General features: G+C 38.4%; 1 protein-coding gene across 3 annotated transcripts in view; it reads left to right on the forward strand.

Annotated features, from left to right (window-relative positions):
* Positions 1-6,625: 6,625 nt before the first annotated feature.
* Positions 6,626-25,163, forward strand: part of ANAPC1 (anaphase promoting complex subunit 1) — a 104,983-nt gene continuing 86,445 nt past the window's right edge. The window contains exons 1-13 of one of the 3 annotated variants that reach the window (XM_041756891.1): positions 6,626-6,871; positions 8,965-9,201; positions 10,230-10,391; positions 12,864-12,915; positions 13,154-13,254; positions 13,818-13,900; positions 15,179-15,252; positions 17,050-17,195; positions 17,419-17,639; positions 18,403-18,609; positions 21,084-21,179; positions 22,591-22,681; positions 22,771-22,836. In XM_041756891.1, coding sequence (XP_041612825.1) covers positions 8,989-9,201; positions 10,230-10,391; positions 12,864-12,915; positions 13,154-13,254; positions 13,818-13,900; positions 15,179-15,252; positions 17,050-17,195; positions 17,419-17,639; positions 18,403-18,609; positions 21,084-21,179; positions 22,591-22,681; positions 22,771-22,836 — 1,512 coding nt within the window. In that variant the 5' untranslated portion in view covers positions 6,626-6,871; positions 8,965-8,988. Of the gene's footprint in view, positions 6,872-7,763; positions 7,978-8,964; positions 9,202-10,229; positions 10,392-12,863; positions 12,916-13,153; positions 13,255-13,817; positions 13,901-15,178; positions 15,253-17,049; positions 17,196-17,418; positions 17,640-18,402; positions 18,610-21,083; positions 21,180-22,590; positions 22,682-22,770; positions 22,837-25,163 lie in introns of those variants that run through there. The other 2 variants (XM_041756894.1, XM_041756893.1) reach the window with 2 other exon arrangements.

Raw genomic sequence — 25,163 nt, forward strand, 5'->3', positions numbered from 1 at the left:
AAGTAAATCACATCTATAGTTCTGGATAATTTTGCTGGTTTTATTGATTCTGTGCTCTGTATTTTCCTATTCTCTCTCTCTCTCTCTTTCTCTCTGGAACTCCTGTTTGAATTTTGATTTCTTGGACCATTCTCCTAATTTTCTTATATTTTTCTACCCATTTTCATTTTCCCATATTTTTGTCCTACTTTCTGGGAGATCTTCATTTTATAACTGTTTTAGTAAATATTTTTCTTTCTAAAGCTATATTTTTAATTTCTTAGAATTCTTTTTTGCTCTCTGATTATCCCTTTTTATAGTATACTACTCCTAGTCACTCTAAATATAATTTAACTTCTCTTATCTTTTTGAAAACCATGCTTTTTCTTTCTTTCTTTTTTTTTTTTGAGAAATTGTCTTCTCTATGTATTTTCTCCATTACTCCAAAGTCACTTTTTATTGTTTTTGTTTTTAATGTTAGAGGCTGTATTCATCGATTTGGGCTGCTGTAACAAATTACCCTAAACTGAGTAGCTTAAAACAACAGAACTTTACTCTCGTGATTCAGGAGGACAGAAATCCAAAATTAAAATGTCGATCTGGTTGGTTCCTTCTGGGGATTCTGAAGGAGAAATTATTCCATCCTTCTGTCCTAGCTTCCGGTGGTTGCCAGTAATCTTTGGTGTTACTTGCCTTTTGGCAGCATGACTCTAATCTCTTCCTCCTTCCTCACATGGCCATCTTCCTCCTGTGTGTATCTATACCTTTGTGTCCAAAGTTTCTTTTTTTGGTAAGGATCCTAGTCATTGGATTAGGTTTATCCAAAGTCTGGTATAAATTCACTTTAACTTGACTATATTAGCAAAGACCCTATTTCCAAATAAGGGCACGTTCTGGGGTTCCAGGTGGATATGAATTTGGAGGGGAGGGTGGGTGTGGGAGCTACTAGTCAACCTGGTACATAAGTTTCCTTAGATGTGTGTTAATCTTCGTTGTCTGTTCCAGATATCTATTGGTATGTAACAAATGACCCCAAATTTCATGGTATAAAACAACAAATATATTATTTTAACATTCTTTAGAAACTCTGAGGTAATAGTAAATGTCGATTGCCACTAGGTTTGTGTTAATGTTGTTACATAGCAAGAAATGACTAATACATAACCATTGTGAAATTAGAATCTGTGTCTTTTAATTTACTTGTCTGGAAGAAATTTTGATAGTGCAGATAGTTGTACTTTACCATGTTGGGAGACAGTTATGCTTGCCTTTCAGGGGGGCAGTCTTGGCTGGAAACTTTGGAAGATAGAAATGGTATCTGTCTCTGGAGCAAAGGGCAGGTTTGTTTATAGCCTTTGAAGACGGAGATCGTGTCTTCTTTTAAGCAAAGGGCAGACATTCTTACTGCCCATTAATAAGGTTTTCTTAACTTCACTATTCCTTTCCTGTGATGCAACCCGATGTGTAGGCAGATGTCATCTGGCCTTCTTCACAGAACTCTGTGGGAATTGGGGCTCAGGGTGCTGGCACAATAATGCTGCTATTCTGCTGCTACTGCTATAAGTTCATCTCTGACCCAGTGGTTTTCCAGCTTCTACTGGTACTCATGGAAATGTGGCAGGCAGACAGTAAAATCTCAGACCTCTCAGAGTTCTTGAAAGGCTATAGAGAATGATGTACAGCACATATTTACCTTTGGAAACTGGAAGGCATTTTTTTTCAGAGGTGGAAATGTAAATACTATACAAAATTACCTCTGAACCTATTAATGAGACAAGTGAGAATTCGAGCTGTATAGTTCTTTGTCAGCATATGTTATTACTCCTTCTCCACCAACCTTAACTACACACCCTCACTTAGTAAAGTCTTCATACCTGGGATTAGTTAGGCATGAATGATGGCTAAGAATACCTTTATCATGGAGGAATTTTAGCAAGCACTATCTTCGGACGCCTGGGTGGCTCAGTGGCTGAGCCTCTGCCTTCAGCTCATGGCGTGATCCTGGATCCCAGGATCAAGTCCCGCTTCGGGCTCCCTGCGAGGAGCCTGCTTCTCCTTCAAGGAGCCTGCTTCTCCCTCTGCCTATGTCTCTGCCTCTTTCTCTGTCTCTCATGAATAAATAAATAAAATTTAAAAAAAAGCGCTACCTTAATCGTTTTTTGTTATGTTACAGGAGCTGTCATCCCATTTACCGAATGACTGTTTGGTGTCATTTGTACCTAAGGTCCCCAAGTCAGTACCATACAATAACATATTCACTGTACTATGAAGAACTCCATTACCATCACCATTTCAAGTCTTGTGGCCTACTAATTTAGCAATTATAGTAATAGCAAACAGACCCAGAGGCTTAAAATAATAGAGCACTGCTGGTTAAAATCAGAATTGGGAAGCAAGAACTTGATATAAAATGTACTAAGCAAACTAACCTGAGTTGCCTTTGGAAAAAAAAAATCACAGTCTTTTATAATTTAGTTTCCACATGCCACCTACTCTCAATTTAATCTCTAATTACAGTTCTCTGAGATTGTTGTCTTTTTCTTGAGGAAAACGGGTTATTATTTGAAAAAGTAGCATTTACATTGCGTAATCAGGATATCATAAACCTTTTTGGTAAAGAAAAAAAATTTAGATCAGGAATATGAACTTTCTTTTTAAGATGGGACAAGCTTTGACTAAATGAATGAAACTCCTAATTTCCTAGGTTTTTAGGCTTCCTGTTTGCTCAATGTAATGGTGAAAATTGTTCCTGATCTTTTTTTTTTTTTTTTTTTTTGAGATTTAAATTTTTTATTTGATAGAGAGAATGCACACACAACAGGGGGAGCTGCAGGCAGAGGGAGAGGGAGGAGAGGACTTCCCACTGAACAGGGAGCCCAATGCGGGGCTTGATCCCAGGACCCTGGGATTAGGACCTGAGCTGAAGGCAGATGCTTGACTAGGCCACCCAGGCACCCAAATTGTTCCTGATCTTGAAACTGTTTTTTTGCAAATACACTGTGAGACATAGAGTCAGACCAGCCAGGCTAGCCTTATGTTTGAAATGAAGACATTGTATTTAATATGCTGTGGGGTTTAATTCCCTGAAATGTCCCAATACCCAAGGTCCCAGAAGGTAAGGGTTTGCTCAACTGTGTGTAAAGCCTGCCTTTTGTCATTTCAAATTAGGGTGACCAGTAGTCTCATTTGATGCAGGATGTCTGGTTTTAAAACTGAAAGTCCTGTGTCCTGGGAACAAAGGACTGGGAAAATTGGGATGATTGGTCAGTCTACTTCAAATTATAAATCTGAACCCCTATACTTGAATTGACTTCACATTTGTGTATCAGAATATATCAGAAAACTGAATACGTTCATAAAACATTATGCAATAACTCATTAATCATACCTCTTGTTATTCCCTTACTGTGTAAATGAACTGGTAACTGTCCCCTGGCTTTTTGGTCCTTTTTCTTCAAGCCTATAAAAATCAAGTATGATTTCTGGCTTTGAGGTGCAGCTTGTTTTCCCTGTCTCTCCTCTGCAGTAGTTAAAACACAGAAAACCTAGTTTTAACCAAAGTCTTTCTGTAGTTTCTGAGACTATGAAGTTGTCAAGAACTGGAGGGTGAAAGGCACCAGCTGTGGGCCTGGTGCAGGCCTGGTAGAGAGGAAGATATAGGGCCCCGGGCAGGCCCAGAGAGGAAGGGCAGAGAGGAAGCAGTCGCAAGGGTTCAGAAGAGAGGAAGAACCTGGCATACAATTCACTCTCAGCTAAAAAGGTTAGTTTAAGGTCTTATACTTACCAGGCAGATACTGGGTATAGCAGGGTTGCTGCTTCTGAGAATGCCCATAATGCTCCCTCCTTCCTTATGGAATCCTCCCTCACTTCTGAGTGTGACTTTCTTCTAACCCTCAAAAGTGATAAGATGTCCCTTCTGTGGTTAGACTAAGATTATGATTGACTTCTTGCTAGTAAATGCTATTGCTTTCTCGGCTTGCAAGCTTTGATGATATTGGGGAACCCCATGTGGCAAGGAACTATGGGTGACCTCCAGTTGCTGAAGACAGCCTCTTGCTGACAGCCAGAAAAATGCTGAAGCCCTTAGTCCCAGAACCCAAGAAATTTAATTCTGACTGAGCCTGGGAGCAGAACTTTCCCCAGCAGAGCATTGGATGAGATCATACACCAAACAACACCGTTATTTCAGCCTTGTGAGGCCCTAAGCAGAAGACCCATCTAGGCCTGTCCTGATCCACAGAAATCATGACATAATAAATATATTATTCCAACCCATACATTTTGTGGTAATATTTTATGCAGCAATAGCTATTAGTGCAGAGACTTGTCTATTTTCTCATAATCAGATTAAAAGTGGCAAACAGGGATTTTATCAAAATTTTTGGCACACCAGTTATATATGGAGATTTTTGCTAATTACCAGGTAAGTACACCAACCAAAGAGGTCTACTTTATAATACTAGATATACCTGTATCTGTATCCAAAATGCAATCTCAGGAGGCCTAAAGGTAATCCATGCTTGTTTGGAGGACATGGCAGGAGTGCAGTGAGTTGGTTGTCTGTAGGAGTCTACACCAGGCTTCTGTGTTCTGAGCCAAGTGGATGCCTCAAATGCCCACAGAAGAGAATGGAAGGATGATGGAGATAATAGATGACCACTCTCTGAAACTCCTGGATTTGTGATTTGGACCCCCATGAGCAGAGGTTAGTGGCAGAAGCTAGAAGATTTGATTCCTTAAGAGACTTTGTCAGACCATGAGTACAAACAGTCCTGTTATTGACACTGGAGTGCCGCAGTGGGGGAGAATGACATGTTTGGCCACTCGGCAGGGAACACAGCCCTGCTTTGGCAACTGAGGATGGATGGTCTTTGGGAGTACAGGAGGGGCAATGTCAGCATCATCCTTGGTTTCCTCACTGTGAACGTTGTGGGCTGCCGTCGCAGAGAAGCATCTTGAGAGAATTTGTGAGCAGCAGGGGAACACCCAGGAGGGAGAGATGAATGAATCCTTTCAGTGATTCTGCTTTACAGATTGGATAATTAGGAGCATAAGATTGTGCTGCCTTCGTTCCTTAAAAGACAGAGCCAGAAGCAAGCTTGATGAGCGCTGATGCTTTAGTCCACAGGGAGAAAATGAAGGAAAGAGGAAAAGAAGCAGGAAAGATGAGAAATACTGTGCTGGTGCTGCTTCACATCAAGAATCTGCTTGGCAGGTGGCCCACTCAGCCACACACATCTCCTGACAGGTGGTGCAGAGAGACCATGCCTTACAGTAGTCTACCTCGGGGAGAGGAAAAGGAAATTTATTTGACTGGCTCCTTCCAGCTTTGTTCCCACTGATCAATTTGCCTTGATCAAAATTTGCTCCCTGTATCAGGCCAGGAAAGTCTGGGGATTTTTTGGTTTCAGGCAAATGACTATAGTGAAATGCAAGTCTACTGAAACTTCTGAAAGTCTCTGGCTTAGTCCATTGGGGTTGCCATAACTAAAATACCATAAACTGCCTGGCGTATAAACAGCAAACTTTTATTTCTCATAGTTCTGGAGTCTGGGATGCCCAAGATTAGGGTGCTGGCAGATTCCGTGTCTGGTGACACCTGCTGTCTAGTTCACTGATAGCTGTTTTTTTTGCTGGGTTCTCACTTGGTGGCAAGGGCCAGGGAGTTCTGTGGGGTCTCTTTTAGAAGTACACTAATCCCACTCATGAAGGCTCCACCATTATGATCTAAGCACCTCCTAAAGACCCCATTTCCTAATACCATCCCATGGGGCATTAGTTTCAATATACGAATTTTGCTGGGACACAAACATTCAGTCCTCAGCAGCCTCTTTCCTGTTGGAGCGAAGGCTTCTGAGAAAAGGCATTTGAGCTAAACCCTGAAGGCTGACATTCCCAATAAAAGGAAGAGAATGAACCAAGATACCAGGGCCACGAAGTGCAAAATGTGTTTGGGGAATCCCAGAGGACATAAAGTTTCAGCCAACTTTACATTTCTGGTTAAATAACTTAAACTTTATTTTTAAGGCAATAGGATGCCTAACAATACTTTTAACCTGGAGATACCATGCAATGGGAGATTATAGCTCAAGAAAATTTTCTAGTTTTTGTTAAGTGTGGTACGGTACAGTTGCATCCACAGACACAGAGTGCGGGATAAAGCTGGCTTCTTAACCTGGATCTATGGATCACATGGGGGAAGTATGTATGAAGCTCAAAAAGTCACGCTACGTTTTTGTAGGAGCCTGCCTAACTTCAACTTTTCCAAGGCTCCGGAACCCAAAAAAGTTAAAGCGCACTGGCATATAGAGAAAAATCAGCACATCCCTTTCTGCCCCAAGCCTGGAAGTACATCCTTCCAGTTTGGGGGTCAGGAGGCTGAAGTGAAAGAGGCAGTTCACGCCTGTAATGACACCACCTGGAGAAGATCTGGACGCCAGGAGGGACCTCTCACGGTACACACTGCAGCAGAGACGGGAGCCTTCGGCGCCGCGGGAGCTTGCAGCGCCCTGGAAAGCCCGCCCCGCACTTTCTCCCCGCGGCTGCGCAGGCGCTAGGACCGAGGTACTACCGCCGCGCGCCTCCCGCGACGCCCCGCCCCTCCCCGCCCCGCCCCGCCCCCGCGCGAGGCAGGACGGGAAGGCTAAGATGGACGCGTTCATTTGAACATCTCGCCTGAGTGGCTTCTCCGCACGCCTGCCTGTCGTTGGCTGTCGCGCCAGCAGCCGCAGTCCATTCTTCCTCCGGAACAGAGGAGGGAGAGGGAATGAGAAGCTGCGGCGGCCGAGGCGTCCCCGTGACCGGCCCTGCCGCTGCCCTCGGGCCCCCTCGGCCCCGCGCCTCCGGGGAGCAGCCGGGGCTCGCCGCGCCTGACGCGTCCCGAGTCACACAGGTGCGGGCCGGGCCGGCAGCGGCCGGTGGTTCCCCGCGTGTCCCGTGATCCGCGCAGCGGCGCCGAGGTGGACCTCCGTGCGGTGACTAGATGGCTGGGAGCCCGGGGGCAGGCCCTGAGCACGCGTTTGCGCCTGGTGGTCCTTGGCCTGCGGACTGGGCTTCCCGGGGGCGGGGGGGCACCTCCCGCGCCGCGCCTCGCTGACTTCCTTCCTGAGCCGGACGCGGCGTCCCGTGGGGGCCTCAGCTTCCAAGTCGGCCCCCTGCTTCTCGGACGGGATTCTCCGAGGTCCGGGGGCTAGCTTGTTGGTTTCACCCAGCCCTAAGGAGGCTGAGGAAGCTCTGCCTTTTTGCGGAGACTCCACGCAAGATGCCTTTCCTGTGCACTTGGGTCTCTCTCTCTCTCTCTCTTTTTTAAGATTTTATTATTTATTCATGAGAGTCAGAGAGAGGCAGAGACACAGGCAGAGGGAGAAGCAGGCTCCATGCAGGGAGCCCAACACGGGACTCGATCCTGGGTCTCCACGATCAATGGGTCTCTTGAAGCAATTTGGTGGTTACTTTGGGCAGCGTCGTTTTTGTTTCTAGTAAACGATGCTGATAACTTGATTTATAGTCTATTTAATGTAATATAGTACTTTTATATGTCGCTTTTTAATGTTGCCCCTAATAAGTAAACACAAAAATTTGGGGCTGCTATGAAACTCTTATTTATTTATTTATTTATTTATTTATTTATTTATTTATTTATTTATTGATGAGAGACACAGAGAGAGAGACAGAGCACAGGCAGAGGGAGAAGCAGGCCCCATGCAGGGAGCCCGATGCGGGACTCGATCCTGGGTCTCCACGATAACACCCTGGGCCTAAGGCAGCGCTAAACCGCTGAGCCACCCGGGCTGCCCTATGAAAGTCTTCAGTATGTTTTAATCGTACAGAAGAATATTGCGCTGTTAAAATAATCACATAATAATGTAATTTTCTCAAAGTTTTAATAGAATAACATTTCGAAATTGCACAACTGAAGTTGGATAAAGTCGCAAGTTTAATGCTGGCTCTCCTGTTGACTAGGAAATAGGAAGAGCAGCAGAGTTTTGTTGTTTTCCTGTAAGTTTTATAAGGCACGTTATTAGTTATGTCCTAAATTCACCTGTTCTCAATTCTGAATTTTAGCAGGAGGAAATAAGTGCCACCATTTTGACATACAGTAATCTCAGGAATAATGTTAATTCACAGCAAAATAGCTTCGCAACTCTGGTTGCTGTATAGGAACTTGCGTAGGAACTACAGATGCTTAGTGCAGCAAGGAAAATGGATGCCAAAAACCCTCACATGAGAAATCACAGTCAAATTTAATTAAACTCCTGTCTGTAGTGCTGATACCAAATGTTTGTTTTGATTTCCATGTTCGAGGATTGCAGTTTAAATGTGATGCCACAAAGCCTATTTCTAATGTAGGTATTGTCTCAGACACAGAACCGGCATCCACCTTATATATCACACGGCAGAGCATCAAAATTTTATTAGCTGTTGATTACTGTATATAGAAATGTTTTGGAGATAAAGGAGCATTTTTCCACCCATAGCTCATCTACTAATGAACTGTATCTTCATAGATTGTACTAATGTAAGCTAGCAGTCTTTTTTTTTTTTTTTTTTTGAAGCTAGCAATCTTAAATTTACTGCCAGCATGACTATTCTGTGGCCAGGGTTATTCATGCATTGGTTCTGGTTTGACCAAAAATTTGGAATTGGTTGTAATTATATGTTTAAATGAATTGAAGTGTCAGAACTGCTGATGACATTTAATGGATTATTCGGTCTTTTGTGGACGGGTCAACTAAAAGCAGTACTCAATTACTGATGAATTAGAAGTAATATTTTTTTGTTTCATTCCAATATGCCATTGATCCTTTAGATATGCTTTTCATGGAATCTGGAATGCCCTTTGATACTATGATTACTTGTATACCTACAATATGATAGAATTATTTGACACTCATCTAAGGATTAATGACTTCTGTAAACTTTTATGGTATTTTTATTCTGGTTTTGACTTTAGAAGCTGACCAGAATGTGTTTGAATTCATGCAGAAATAATGTTGATATTTGGAACCCATGTCGAACTTCTATGAAGAAAGGGCAACGATGATTGCAGCCGGGGATTTGCAGGAATTTGTTCCTTTTGGTCGAGACCACTGCAAGCACCACCCTAATGCTTTGAACCTTCAGCTTCGCCAGCTGCAGCCAGCCTCTGAGTTATGGTCTTCTGATGGTGCTGCTGGCTTGGTGGGATCCCTTCAGGAGGTTACAATCCACGAGAAACAGAAGGTTCCATTAAGTTTCCCAGTACATTTTTTGAAACGTAGAGTGATGTGATCTGTTTATAATTTAAGGCTACTCAGATGCATCTGAGAAATGAATATGATGCAACTTGTAGAGTCAAGATTCTTATTTGGTAATTTCAATCAAGGAAGTAATAACATTGTATTATAGTGCCATAGTTATTTATTTTAGACATGTGTAAATCATGGTGTCATAGTAAGAGTCCAGTTTGGTAGTATGATTATGGTCTATTTTAAATCTCCTTCTCTTCATTTAGTATGTAGAGTCCAGATTTCATGTTTTGGGGAGTAGGTGGTAGAGTTAGAAATAGTCCCCGCTGCAAAAGATCTGCATGTTTCTAGAGGAGAAAAAAAATTCTGCACAAGTAGGTAGAGTAGTAATTCTTAAATAGAGGAATGAGATGTAAGTGTGTATCAGAAAATCAGTCTTCTTTCCTTCCTTATTCCTTTCTTGTATCCCTTTGGGTTACCAAAATCTCAGGGAAGGGAGGTTTATGTAGTTAGAAATCTAAACCTTTCTTGTTCTCATTCATTTAATGGGTAGGACAAGTGAAGGAAGGTGAATGTACATGCAGTTGTGAAATGGGGAAGTCTGCATTATTACCAGTAATTCCTGTGTATACCTCACTACTCCTTTTCCATCACCCTCACATATACTTAATATACCTTTTTAGTGTCCCGAGTATGTTGGTTTCATTTTTGTATCTTATAGATAAGTATAATTTTTGTTTATATTTTCGGCAGAATAATATAGTAACATAAGGCAGTTAATACAGAATTTTTGAGTAAATTCTCGTTCATGAAACCTGTAAGATTTATAATACACACCCACTGTCCGTTAATCAGTGGCACCAAACTTTCTGAGAGTTAGGTTTGGATTGAGTCTTACTCCATAGGCAGAGAGAGAGTAGGAGACTTGTATCTGGATGACTCTTTTACTTAATTAATAAATCTTGTTCCATACTATTGAAAAAGAGAGTGCTTTAACATGTCTTACATATGTTAATTTTTAAGGAAAGCTGGCAGTTAAGGAAAGGCGTCAGTGAAATTGGAGAAGAAGTGGATTATGATGAGGAACTCTATGTGGCTGGAAATATGGTGATCTGGAGCAAAGGAAGTAAAAGCCAGGCATTGGCTGTTTATAAAGCGTTTACAGTTGACAGTCCTGTTCAACAGGTGAGTTGGTTTGAATTTTAGCATTTAGTTGACTGTTTAACACTTTTTATAAAAAAAGCTTTTGTCTTAGAATTTAACAGAAATGCTGCCTTTAGCCCAGGGTGTGATCCTGGAGACCTGGGATCCAGTCCCATGTCTGGCTCCTTGCATGGAGCCTGCTTCTCCCTCTGCCTGTGTCTCTGCCTCTCTCTCTCCTTGTGTCTCTCATGAATAAGTAAATAAAATCTTTGGGAAAAAAAAAAAGAAGATAGAACTAACAAGTTAAAAAAAAAATAAACCTAACTGTTCTGAAATTGGTAATTAAAGGGAAAAATTAAGCATTTGCCATGCGGTTTTGGAAGATGTGCAGTTCATCTCCAGTTGTAGATGAAACAAGAATGGCCAAAGTTTAATAATTATTGAAGCTGGTGGATGGGAATTCATTGCTATTCTGTTTACTTAATATTACATTTGAGATATCTCATAATAAAAAGTTTAAAGAAAAAAACACCATGAGAAAACAATTAGGGGGACAGTTTATGTTCTGGTCTCTTTAAAATGTCAGGGAGAAAGAAAGAAAAGGTGAGGACTGTTGTAGATTAAAAGACTAAAAGGGCATTACCAAATGTAATATTTTTTTGAAACTTGTTAAATGAACTTTGATTGAATCTTGGTTCTAGAAAATCAGCTAAAAAAGACATTTTTGGGGGGACATTTGAAAAACTTGCAAATGGACTAGATATTAAGTGATGTTAGAAAGTTATTTTTTTCGGGACACCTGGGTGGCTCAGTGGTTGAGCACCTGCCTTCGGCTCAGGGTGTGATCCTGGAGTCCCGGGATCAAGTCTTACATCGGGCTCCCTGCATGGAGCCTACTTCTCCCTCTGCCTGTGTCTCTGCCTCTCTCTGTGTCTCTCATGAGTAAATAAGTAAAATCTTTTATTTTATTTTATTTTTATTTATTTATGATAGTCACACAGAGAGAGAGAGAGAGATTTTTTTTTTTTTTTTTTTTTTAAGATTTTACTTATTTAGGGATCCCTGGGTGGCGCAGAGGTTTGGCGTCTGCCTTTGGCCCAGGCCGCGATCCTAGAGACCCGGGATCGAGTCCCACGTCGGGCTCCCGGTGCATGGAGCCTGCTTCTCCCTCTGCCTGTGTCTCTGCCTCTCTCTCTCTCTCTCTCTCTCTCTGTGACTATCATAAAAAAAAATTTAAAGGGAATGAAGTCTTGATACATACTACAACATAAATGAATCTTGAAAATATTATGCCTAATGAAAGAATCCAGTCACTAATGGTGACATATTGTATAATTCCATTTATATGAAATGCCTAGAATAGGCAGATCTTTTATTTTTTGGTAAGATTTTATTTATGTATTTGAGAAAGAGAAAGAGCGCAGGCACTTGTGCAAGCTGGGGGAGGGGCAAAGGGAGAGGGAGAGAGAATCTGAAGCAGACTCCATGCTCAGCATGGAGCCCTACATGGGGCTCCGTCTGACGACTCTAACCCTAACCTGAGCTGAAATCAAGAGTTGGATGTTCAACCAATTGAGCCACCCAGGAACCCTGCCAATGATCTTTTTGATGATAATTTTTCCATATATAATCCATATGGTTAGTGTAGACATGAAAAATGGATTTGATGATGTCCAAATAATTCTTTGCTTTTGTGTTTCCATCTTAATTTCTCCCAAGAATGATTGCGTGTTTATTAGATTCCATAGATATGTGGTTAGACATTTTATCTCTTTTCTCTTACCTTCTTTTAAGATTGCTTGTAAATAGGGGTGCCTGGGTGATTCGGTCAGTGAAGCATCTGACTTTCAATTTCTACTCAGGTTATGATCTCAGGGTCGACTTGGGAGTTGGGCTCTGCACTGGGTGTGGAGCCTGTTTAAGATTCCCTCCCTCCCTCCCTCCCTCTCTCTCTCTCTCTGACCTTCCTCTCCCGCTCTCTCTCTTAAAAAAAAAGGAAAGAAAAAATAGTTAAAGTGGTAAGTTTTATGTTACATATATTTTACCATAATTTAGAGAAACAGAAATGCCACTAAATAATTTCAATAAGTAATTGTCAAGCATGCGGATTGAAGTCTAATAACTTTTCCTAGTTTTTATTTTATGAGAGGGGGGCCTTTAAGAAAGGAAAATGTTAGCTTTTCTAAAGTTTTTTTTTTCTAATGTGAGTCTAATACAGTCTGAGAATGATAAGATCATTAGGTAAGTCTGGAGATTATAAAATAGCTTTGTAGTTTTGAACACTTCTGATAACTCTTTAGCTTTCTAAAACTTATTTGCAAACATAGTTTGTCTCTCCTTACAATATTTATTAATTAGTCTAATTTTATTTTATCTTACTCTTTTTTGTTCCCATGGTATGATAAGGAGGTACGGGTATTACCTAGGTGTCATTGTTATTAGTCAGATGCCACTAGTGAATAGGTTATTATTTAGATAAAATTTTCTCAGGTAAATATTTTGTTTTGATTTTAGGCATTGTGGTGTGACTTCATTATATCACAGGATAAGTCTGAGAAGGCCTACAGTAAGTTTTTTTTTTTAAATTTTATTTCATCTTACTCCAGATGTTTATCTCCTTGGATTTTGTTGTTGTTCAAAATAAGTAGCCACTAATGATAGTGATTTAGCCTAAGCAGTTTTTTTATGGTACATAAAAGAATTTGTGCTATTGGGAATTGCAGTTTGTGATTGTTGAAAAATTTTTTTTTTGAAAAAACAAACAAACAAAAAACCATAAATCTTGTTGTATCCTTTCTTTTCAGGTAGCAATGAAGTAGAAAAATGCATATGTATATTGCAAAGCTCATGTATTAACATGCATAGCATAGAAGGAAAAGATTACATAGCTTCTTTACCTTTTCAGGTAAATTGAGTGTTTTACTGTTTTTGTGTTTAGTTGTATAATTCTTGAATTAATTGGTTGCAGAAGTATTGCTATCCTTATGCTTTGTAGTAATCAATAATGTCATTTTTATTCAGATAAAGTAACCAAATTTTAACAGCTTTAATTCTTACTGTTTTTCTATCCTTTGCATAAAAAATAAAATTTTTAATGAAGCGAATTATGGAGTTTTTTTTTATGAGAGTTTTTTTTAATAAAAAATAAAAAGAAATTGTAATATTAAAGCACAAGACCAAGATTAGTCTTTTTCCTGTTTCTCATCATCTTTTTTATACCTAGTGTTATATTAAAATTTTATCACATTGTCATTTTGGTACTGTTACTAGCCAGTGGCAGGAATTTCTGATTGAATTCTTTCTTAGGTTTGATTTTGTCTTGGACTTTAAAAAAATACAGTTAATGATCACATTGTTTTGTAAAACTTATTAAATTGGAACAAAATCTAATGTTTTATAGTTTCCTAAGCACATGTTATATAGAGTAATTTCTTTTACTTCTGTTTTTTCTTGTCCTTTACCTGATAGGTTGCAAATGTTTGGCCCACCAAATATGGATTATTGTTTGAACGAAGCAGTTCTACACATGAGGTACCTCCAGGTCCACCCAGGTATTCGTTTTACTCAGTTCAGTATATTATTTGGGCTTTTTTTGGTGTTGGTTTTGAGGTAAAATTACCTAAAAGTTCAGGATGATGGGGGCATCTGGGCAGCTCAGTGGTTGAGGGTCTGCCTTTGGCTCAGGTCGTGATCCCAGGGTCCTGGGATGGAGATCTGCAGTGGGCTCCCTGCGGGGAGCCTGCTATTCCCTCTGCCTATGTCTCTGCTGCTCTCTCTATGTCTCTCATGAATAAATAAAAATCTTAAAAAAAAAAAAAAGTTCCAGGTGATGATAATTTCCATGCTAACAGCGTAGATAAATGCCATTTTCTCTTATCTCAATATTGTATACTTATGAGCCCTACTTCTGTTTTGGCATTTAATTATCTACTGCTTCCCTTCTCCCTTCCATAGTAAAATTAAACAAGCACATACTGAAGGATAAAAAAGACTCTGTTATTAAAGCTGTCATTGTTTCATTGTGTTATTTTGGGCAAGTCATTAGAGCTTTCTTAGCTTTAGTTTCCTTATCTGTTACAAAAGTACTATCATTAACTTCTTGGATTTATGCAAAGATTAAATGAGCTAATGCACATAATCTTTGATGTAGGATTTAGTACATATCAGGTGCACAATAAATGGTAGATGCTTATTGGTGGCATGTTTACCTTGTCTCCCTAATAAATTGTGAGCTTACTGAAAGGCAGTAACATACAGTACCTGCCATAGTCTGCTGCAAGTAGTAGACACTGGTTTTAAAAATTTGCTTATAGATTTTAATCTTTCTGTGTTTAGGTAGAAGACCTATTTTTTTTCTCCTTTTTAATCATTCCTTAAAAAAATGCAGCCTTTTTATTTACTTGAAGTTTTTCTTCCTTTTTTGGGGGTGGGGCACTTTGTAAATGGAGGTAGGACTCTAAATTTCTTTCTTAGCTGCCAAAGACACACTGCCACTAAGAGAGGTTTTAAAAAAGAAGAAAAAGACTGCCTTATGGTTATTACTCCGTTGGTTCTGTAATGTGATGACTGCTGTTTGTAGAGATTTCCTGGGCTATATTGATTTCCTTGTGTGTGTGCATGCATGGAATTACCATGTACAAGAAGAGCGATTTCCAGGAATGAAATAGAAGATACTGTAAAACGTTTAGAGGCTTGCTTTGTGAGATGGTAGGTTTCTAGTTGCTTGTATATTCTGGAGAAGATACTTCTTTGCAGGAAAAAAGTGCATAATTTGCGCACAAATGGAATGATTCTGTGTTGGTGATCACTGATTATTTGTTTATTACTAGAGAACCTTTACCCACTATGTTCAGCATGCTGCATCCACTAGATGAAATAACTCCACTTGTTTGTAAATCTGGAAGTAAGTGTATTTTTATAAATTCTTTCACATAAGTTCATTTTAAGTTCTTTTTTTTTGAGTTTAGGAGATGGGAGGAAATGAAGGAGCTTTTTGAAAATTGAGTTGTTTTTTTTTAATTGGCTTGTTTTATAGAAATAATGTAGTTTGAACATTTTTATTATGAAAATTTATATTAAAGCAAGAACTTACTGAATACCAACTATTGAAACAGTATTATTGAAACAGTATTAACTGAAACAGTATTAACTGTTTTAATAGTTATTCTTTTATTAAAAATAGGGCCTATAATCAATCAGGAATATTGATAGATTTGCTAACCTATCTGTAGATGACTCTTGACTCTGTTCCTTGGTAATTCCTTAATAAGTAAATGAATAATACTTAGATGAACTAAAATTGTTTTTTGTTGTTGTTGGAGAAAAAAGTATAGGTTCATAGACTTCTGTGTAAATTTTAATCATTTTTGCTGTTCATAATAAACTAATTTGCTGAGATGCAGAACTTTTAGTATTTCCTATGAGTATTTCCAGATGCTTATCTTAAAAAAAATTTAAATGTGGCCAAATATGATAGGTAATTATAAATAATGAGGACTTGGAAACTGAAAAAAATACTTATATATATATATATATATATAAAATTATTATTATTTTTTTTTACCGGTTTCACTTGTAGAACTTTATCCTAAGCACATATTCTGAAATTCCACTGAGATTTTAATCTTCTGTATCAGGGCTTGGCAAACTGCAGCCCATGGGCTAAATCCAGCCAACAGCTTGTTTATGTAAGGCTTATGAGCTAAGAATGGTATTTATCTTTTTAAAGAGTTGTAGAAAAAAACATTATGCAGCTGTCAGTATGTGGTTCACAAAGCTAAGCTATTTATTCTCTGGCCTTTTACAAAAACGTTTGTTGATAATTCTATATTATATTGGTAATGATTACAGACTATCTAATTACACACATTAGACCCTGTGACTGAATGGTGTGAAGCCATTATTGATCATGCTTTTGAAAAATAATCTCAGGAATTGCTTATTCATAATGTTAAATAGAATATAAAACTGAATACAGTGTGATTCTAATTTTGTAAAAGCATAAAAAGTATGTATATGTGTAGGAAAAAAACACTACAAGGAATACTCCCTAATATAGTGGATATTTTGAGATGGTTGAATTACGAGTGATTTTTATTCATTTCTTTATAAAATACCTCTCATTTTATAAAATAATTATTGAAAATTAAAAAGTATTTTAACAGAGGGAAGCATTTAGGAAGCTGTCAGATAAGGTTATAGATAGAAATCATTTCAGGGTACTATAGAAGTAAAAGTTAAACTCACTAGGGAAAACTTATTTTGCATGTATGCTCAGTAAAAGGTGTACTGTTCAGCTGTGTTTGAATAGTTATTATAGAGGACAGATTTCATAGAGAAGAAAACAGTCAAGAGGTCAAACTTGGCAGAATAGTTGATTGCAGTTTACAGGTCAGCTGTTGGGTAGTCACGGACCTTCTGCCTGTGGCCGATGGGACATTGAGTGAGCATACATCTTTAACATGTAATTGCATGTGTGTGAGATTGAAACTGGTAATGTATTTTTATCTTTATCTTTACGTATCTTGAGGAAGTTGATGCCCAAAGTAAATTTAAAAATTCAGGGTAATTCTATGTTAATGGATTTTGTGTCTTAATTGGCTGAATTTCTCTTTAGGAATTACAGGAAGTCACTTCATAAAGAACTGTTTTTACAAAGTTCATTGTTCAATACCTGATCATTTCTGTTTTATCTTTAAAGGTCTTTTTGGTTCATCAAGGGTGCAATATGTTGTAGATCATGCAATGAAAATTGTTTTTCTCAACACTGACCCCTCCATTATAATGACCTATGACACTGTTCAAAGTTTGCATTCTGTATGGGCTCTCCGGAGAGTCAAAACAGAGGTAAGGATAAAGGCAAGTCACATCTTAGTAGGAAAGGATAGCTAACACTGAAAACTTTCACATGTGTTTGGGAGAATCATTTGTGAAATGCATTGAGCTTTATAGGAAAAAGGAAATATTGTGTCTTTAATAACTGGCTTCTACCCTGAATTCTCACCAGGAAATTACCCTTTTAATCTAATTATTGCCTTTTTTTCCCCCCTTCTCATCATTTTGACTTAAGGAAGAGAATGTTGTCTTAAAGTTCTCTGAACAGGGGGGAACCCCACAGAATGTGGCCAGTAGTAGCTCCCTCACAGCACACCTCAGAAGCCTCTCCAAAGGAGATTCTCCCGTGGCTTCACCTTTCCAGAATTACTCCTCCATTCACAGTCAGAGTCGCTCGACCTCCTCACCCAGTCTACACTCTCGTTCACCTTCTATTTCCAACATGGCAGCTCTAAGGTGGGAATTAAGTGTGGAAGTGTTTCCTTGTTTTAACAGGATCTCCCAAGAAAGAAATACCTTCTTTTCAAACTTTCTCTTATTGTTACGAAAGATTTATGATCTCTGTTGACAGCTCTTGGGTATTTTTTTATAGAAAATAGCAATTATCCCAGTTGTGTTACTTTTACTAAGTAAAAGCTAGTTTTTTTTTAAAATGAGTCCTATTTAGAAGCTGGCTGTGCTTGCTGTAGGATTGGTTGCCTCATTACCACTAAATGGCAGCAGTTTGATGAATATTAATTGCAAAAATATTTTGGTTTTCTTTCTTTCTTTCTTTCTTTCTTTCTTTCTTTCTTTCTTTCTTTCTTTCTTTCTTTCTTTCTTCTTTCGTTTTTGTTTGCATTAGCTTTTTCATTTTTATTAGTGTATACCTGGTAATATGGGGACATAGTTTTGTTGGTATGTACGTATCTGGATATATAAGAATATAGTTTGGACCTTTTGGAATAATAAAAACAATTCATGTTCTGAGGCAGAAAATGAACTAATTTTCAGTTTTAAAAGTAAAGGATGAATTCTAACAATAATTTTAAATCTTTGGAACGTAATAAAGCACATTAGCGTGAACCATTTAAGTAGTTTTTCCCTTAAAAAAATATTTCTGACTGGGATTATGCCATGAATGCACTTGGTACCTAGAGTTTTAGAAATTGTGATTGCAAAGTATGTTCCATCAGTCTGCCTTGTTAATTGTGATGCCCTTTCTCTGTTTGTTTTGCAGTCGTGCTCATTCTCCTGCCTTAGGAGTGCACTCTTTTTCAGGGGTGCAGAGGTTCAACCTTTCAAGCCATAATCAGTCTCCAAAGAGACATAGTATTTCCCACTCTCCAAATAGCTCTAATGGCTCCTTCCTTGCACCAGAAACAGAGCCAATTGTTCCTGAACTTTGTATTGACCATTTATGGACAGAAACGATTACTAATACAAGGTTTGGGATATATATTTTTATATTCGAAGAAAAATGTGGGTAAAAGTCTTAGAAAATATTTAGTGTTTTACTTAAGGTTTCCTATTAATCTTTTAATATAACTAATTATATAAAAACAGATAAATATTAAGGCTACCTTAGTTTCAATAGAGGATATTAATGATATTAAAGTGATTATAAAAGTATTCTCTTATCATTTCTTATTTCTTCCTTAGTAGTAAAAATCTCTCAGATTTGAGGTGTTTGATGTTTTAGGGAGAAACAACTAATTTCTGTATATTAAGAAACTTGGGATTTTCTAGTATTTTTAAAAAGTTTTATCTTTATGTTAGTTGAGTGTCAGCTGTTTTTGGGAAATGCAGCTCAGATCTCTGTTCTGTGTGGCCTTTCTCCTATTATTTTCTCTTTGATCATTCATTAATTCAGCCAATTCCAGTGTGTGTGATAGTGGCTGTGGGTTAATAGGTGTTCCTCTCCTGAAAAAGAGACAGCTGAAGGATGGTGACACAGAGGCACTGCCTACTTTACTGATAGGGTCTTGGGAAGATGAATAGGTATTTGTTGGGGAATAAAGGGAAGAAGAGCACAGTAGGCAGGGCGATCAGAAGTTTAGAAGTATGAGTGTGTAATATGTGCAAATACTCTCTGCTTATGCTGGAAGGAAGGGCAAGGTTTGAGAAAGGGGAGGCTTGAGAGAAAGATTGCCCTTTAGGGCTGCTGTATATGATAAGGGCTGTTAAGAGGGTGCTTTATATGTATGGGTCATAAACTCAGAGGAAAGAGCAGAGCAATAAATGTGGGAATTGTTGGCTTATAAGTGGTGATTTGGGCAAGAGAGGTAGATTGGAAGTCAAAGAGTGTGTAGATGTTGGTTTCCTGGAAGGCCTCTGGATGAGTTTGCAGTTGGCAGAGGTTCCAGTAACGTAGCATTATATAGTAATCATGTGCACGTGTGATGTATAGGACTTTTCCTAAGGAGAGGGTTTTAACATTCATTAGATTCTCATAGGGGATCTGAGTCCTCCAAATAATTGATCTGGTGGTTGTGAGTCAGAAGAGTGCTAGAGACTAAAGTCTTGGAAACTTAAGATTTTGGGGGTAAAAAGGGAAAAAGAGACAAAGCTGGAGAGGTCAAGTGGGAGAAGCAGCAGAAGTGTCATGGAACACTGGAAAAGAGAGCCTTTCAAAAAGAAAGCTGCCAGTATTACCAGGTGCTGATGGGGGTGGCACTAAGTGATGAGCTCAGGGAGGTGGTACGTAGGTGGCAGTGAGTTCACTGGTGACCTTGGCCAGAGCACTTGGAGAGGGGCTGTGAAGTGGAATGGGGTGGAAGAAGTGAATGGGGAATGAGGAAGTGAACATTGACATACAGATTATCTTAAGGATTGCCTTTGAATGGGGATGAGGAAACAAACTAGAGGGAGTCTCAGGGTCAAGGGAGAATTTTCTTGCTGAATTACATTAGAGAAAATTAGTCTTTGAGACTAAATATCTTGGCATGTATCTCTAAAATGTAAGAACTAACCACAAGGCCATTTTTATACCTAGCCAGTTAACAGTACTTTATATCATTTATTATTCAATCCATCTTCATATTTTAAGATTTTTATCTTAATATGAGAGAGTAGGCTGCAAGGACTATATCCAAAGTAGGGAAAGCATTGAAAATACAGGAGAGAGGAAATGACTGATAGAACTAGGAACCAGAAAGGAGCACAAGTGGAGAGATTAGCCTTGGGGAGAAAGATGAAAGTCAGTGGTGGTTATTAGATACATAGGGAAGAGGTTGGGCTCAAGACCAGTTTTCTCTGTGATGCAGAAGGCAAATGTATGTTGTTAGGGGATAGGTATAGTTGGAGGAAAGTAAAGCTCTGAATACAGTGTTGAAGTAGCTTCTCTGTTTTTGTTCCTCATAAATAAAAATTTCCTTATATTTAAAAATCATTTGTCTTTAAATATTTCTTGCTAAATTGAATATATTGCAGATCCTCATTTTACAGAATTATGGTCTTCTGTACCACTCCAGAAGGAAATCTTTGGAAATTAGAGATATGATTTCCAAAAAGGGGGATAAAGTAGAGCCTAATCTGAGAGAGAGAGGTTGGTTAGGTTAGGGTGGAGGTGACGTTATAAGAAATGTGAATTCTTACACCCTTTAAGGGATAGGAATTCAGGTTTGCAGCTTTAGCGGTAGGTAACTTTAATTATATGGAATTAAAAAGATCATTGATAATGATTAAACTTATTATAATATATTCCCAGAAAAGCTGTGAAATGGACTTCTCAGAATCAAAGAACTAGAAGGAATCTTAGAGATCAGGAAATTCCAATCTTAGAAGTGTTGTGGGGTCTTCAGTGTTACTGCTTGGTCCAAGTAGTTTTAAGATTTCTTGCAAGATATTTTCATCAGTAGTTAACGATGGCAGATTTTGGAACCAGTGTTGACAGTTATTTTATTAATGTATCTACTACAGAGAGAAAAATTCACAGGCCTCAAAAGTGTTTATTACATCTGACCTATGTGGGCAGAAGTTTTTGTGCTTTTTAGTGGAGTCTGAACTCCAGTTACGGTAAGTGCGTGCATATACTTCCCCTGATTCTTTGTAAATAAACTTAGGGCTGCTTATTCTTTTTTTCTTTTTTTGACTTAAGTAGCTTTATTGAAGTAATTTACATACCAAAAAATTAACATATTTTAAGTGTATAGTTAAATGATTTTAGTAAAATTACAGAGTTAATGCAACCATCAGTACAATCTGGTTTTATAACTTTTCTATCCTAAAAAGATCCCTTGTGTTTGATTTACAGTCAGTCTCTCTTCTGATTTCTAGCCTCAGGTAGCCACTCTGTAGGTTTTCTGCATAGTATATTTGCCTTTTCTGGTGGTTTTATGGAATCATACAAAATGTAGTTTTTTTGTGGCTAGTTTCTTTCACTTAGCGTAATGTTTTTTAGGATCCACCATGTTGTAATATGTATGAATATTTTATTTCTCTTGAGGTAGTCCATTATGTAGATACATACATCACTTTATATATTTATCCATTCATCTGTTGATGGACATTTGGTTTATTTCCACTTTTTGATTATTGTGAATTATGGCCCTGTGAACACTGGAGCAGAAGTCTTTTGTCTGAATATACATGATTACTTTTTTCTTGAGATATCTAGTAGTGGAATTGTTGCATTGAACACTAAATTCATGTTTAACTTTTTAAGAAATTGCCAAACTTTTCCAAATAGGCTGCATCCTTTTATATTCCCACCAGAAATCTGTGAGGGTTCCAGTTTCTTTATTGTGTTGTCATCTCTTTGTAGCTATTTCTAGTGGATATGAATTTGCATTTCCCTAATGATTAAGATGTTGAGCATCTTTTCATGTTTTTATTGGCCATTTATCTTTTTAGGTAAAAATGTGAATTAAGATCTTTTATCCACTTATTTACCTTTTTATTTTGAAATAATTTTAAAACATAGGCAGTTGCAAAATAGTAGGGGGGGGGGCGGTCCTATGTACCATGCACTATTTATCTCCCGAGGTAACATCTTATATAATTATAGTACATTATCAAAACATGGAAATTGACGTAAGTAGAATCCACATACCTTATTCAGATTTCATCAGTTTTATGTGTACTCATTTGTGTTTTTATGTGATTCCATGAGGTTTTCTCACATGTAGATTTCTGCTAACATAATAGTCAAGATACAGAACTTCTTTATTACCTCAAAGATGTCCCTCATGCTACTCCTTTGTAGTCCTATACACCATACCTACCCACCCTCATCCCTAACCCCTAGCGACCACTAATCTGTTCTCCATTTCTGTGATTTTGTCTTTTGAAAATGTTACATAGATGGAATCATAACAGTATGTAACCTTTCAAAATTGGCTTTTCCCAGTCAGCATAATACCTTTGAGATCACTGTAAGTTGTTGCACATATCAGTAGTTTGTTTCTCTTTTTATTTTAAAATTTAGCTGTGTAAAGTTTCAAGAGAGTAATGATAAAACTCAGCTCATCTTTGGTTCCATCACCAATATACATGCAAAGGATGCAGCGCCAGTGGAGGTAAATGCAAGCACATTTCTTGAAAAGTTGAAAATTACTATGTTTTATGATTTGCACAGATTGGCAAATAAAATTTTTGTTTCTCTCAGAAGATAGATACCATGCTGGTCCTTGAAGGCAGTGGAAACCTGGTGCTGTACACAGGAGTGGTTCGGGTAAGTAATAAATAGCATTTCATCCTTTTGTAGGACCACTTCCTTGATGATTATTTTTTAATGTTAATTTAGTTTAATATTAGTGACCACCTGGGTGTAGGATTTAGCAGATTTTTCTAAGAGCTGAAAATGAAGTCTCCAATTAAGGTTGGTCCCAATGTGGAAACCTAAGACACACCGCTATTATGGATTGGTGCTATGAATCTGGCACAGCTGGGGAACCATAATGAGTATAGGTAGATTATTAAAAAAAAAATAAAAAATAATTTAACCTGAAGTTTTATAAATAATGTAGTTTTGAAATTGATGTATGGGTAGCTTTGTTAGGTCTCCAAAAGTTTTTGTGAAGTTTCATTAAATGTGTAATATAGTGGCCATATATATATATATATATATATATATATATATATATATATACTTTTTTTTTTAAGATTTATTTATTTGTTTAGGATAGACATAGAGAGAGAGAGAGAGAGGCAGAGACACAGGAGGAGGGAGAAGCAGGCTTCATGCTGGGAGCCCGACGCGGGACTTGATCCTGGAACTCCAGGGTCGCGCCCTGGGCCAAAGGCAGGCGCTAAACTGCTGAGACATCCAGGGATCTCCAGCCATATATATTTTTTAACAGTTGTGAAATTTACATACATAATTACGTAAATTTTAAAGATTTAAACTATGAAATTTAAATACACACATACGCACACATAATTTGAAGGCTAATGGAGTGCCCCTTCCTATGACTACTGTCCAGATTAAGAACTAGAACATTGCCAGTATCTTTATAGTCTGCAGAGTGTTGTTTCCTTACTGCATCCTCATCTCCTTGCCTCCCCCTGGATAGACACAATTCTGACTTTTTTGCAGTAAATCTTTTTTGCAATGTACAACATGTTTTACTGAGAAGTAAATTTTTTAGTTTTCCTTAAATTTGAATTTTTATATAAAGGAAATCATACCATCTAGTCTTCTCCAGATGTCATTATTTTCTTCAACATTATTACTATTTTTAGATTTACCTATGTCCACATGTAGCTGTTTACTCATTCACTGTTATGCAGTAGTCTATTGTATGGTTATACCAAACTTTTACTGTTTTGTCATCACTGGGGGTATTTATTTTACTTCTGCTATTTCCTCTAGTAACACTTTTAAAAAAATTCTTACACGTGTCTCTTAACCTTCAGAGTATATGCATATTCATGGGCCAAATTGTCCTCCAAGGTGTAGGTTGTACCAGTTTACAACATCTCCCCTTACTCCTTATCTCCAGCAGAGTATGAGAGTTCTGAGTACTGCTTTACATTCTTGTGAATCTATATTACTATTTTTTTTTCTTCTTTTTCTCCCCCCAAATTGGCTTCTCTTTAAAGCCAGGTGAGACTGGAAGTCTAGGCACCCCACTTGGCCTTTGCTGACATGACTGAGAGATGGGACACAATTGTTCCCATGGTGTTTGTCTGGAGTAGGTTGCTTACTGCCTCAAAGTTTTTTATCTTGTTAGGCTATTCCTTTCCTGACTTTTTTGGCCAAGGAGAGCAGTATTTCTGGGGCCTATTTTTTTGTTTGTTTGTTTGTTTGTTTTTTTTTTGTCTGCTCTCTTAATGAGATTGTGGTCTGACCCAACTTTTGTGCTACCCAGAGGCCAGCCTGAGAACTGAATGGTGTTACAGATCAGTATTTAGTTCTCAGATCTTTTACTGTGTCATTGTTGGTCAGTTTCAACACGGCTCACTCAAGAGGCCTGCCCAGGATTTTATACACATATTTAAGAAATCCTTTTCTCTACTTACTTCCTTTCTATTCTTCATCTCACTCCCTAAATGGGACAGGGAGGGGTTACTGCCTTGTTATTGCATGGTGGGGGTGGAACACAGTACTCCACCAATAATTTCTGTGGAGGTTAGAAGGGGAGAGGTATGCTGCCTTATTATTTTAGAGTAAGGATGAAAGACCGTGTTCCTCCCCCTCCCTACCATTGGGAGGTTTAGAGGCGCTGCCTCTTGGCAATGAAAACAGCAGCACTCTGTCCATAGTCTTTGTACCTGCAGTGCCTGATGAGGGGAGGAGATACCACCTAGTTACTGCCGGGCAGCTGTGCAAAACAAGGTTGGCCCACAGTCCCTATGCCTAGGGAGGGATGCCACCTACTTCTCAAAAGGGGAATGATAGAACTCTGCCTGTAGTTTCCAGACTATAGCTCCAGAGGAAACTGAGGACTATGGCTTTTTTTTTCTTAGTGTTTCCTGGAATGGGGCAGGTATGGTGAAGATGTTTGTCTTGCTTGGTTCCTCTTTTTCTGCACTTTGTCTAAAAAGAACAAGGTTTCC

This window comes from Vulpes lagopus, chromosome 5, assembly GCF_018345385.1.
Source record: "Vulpes lagopus strain Blue_001 chromosome 5, ASM1834538v1, whole genome shotgun sequence".
NCBI lineage: Eukaryota > Metazoa > Chordata > Mammalia > Carnivora > Canidae > Vulpes > Vulpes lagopus.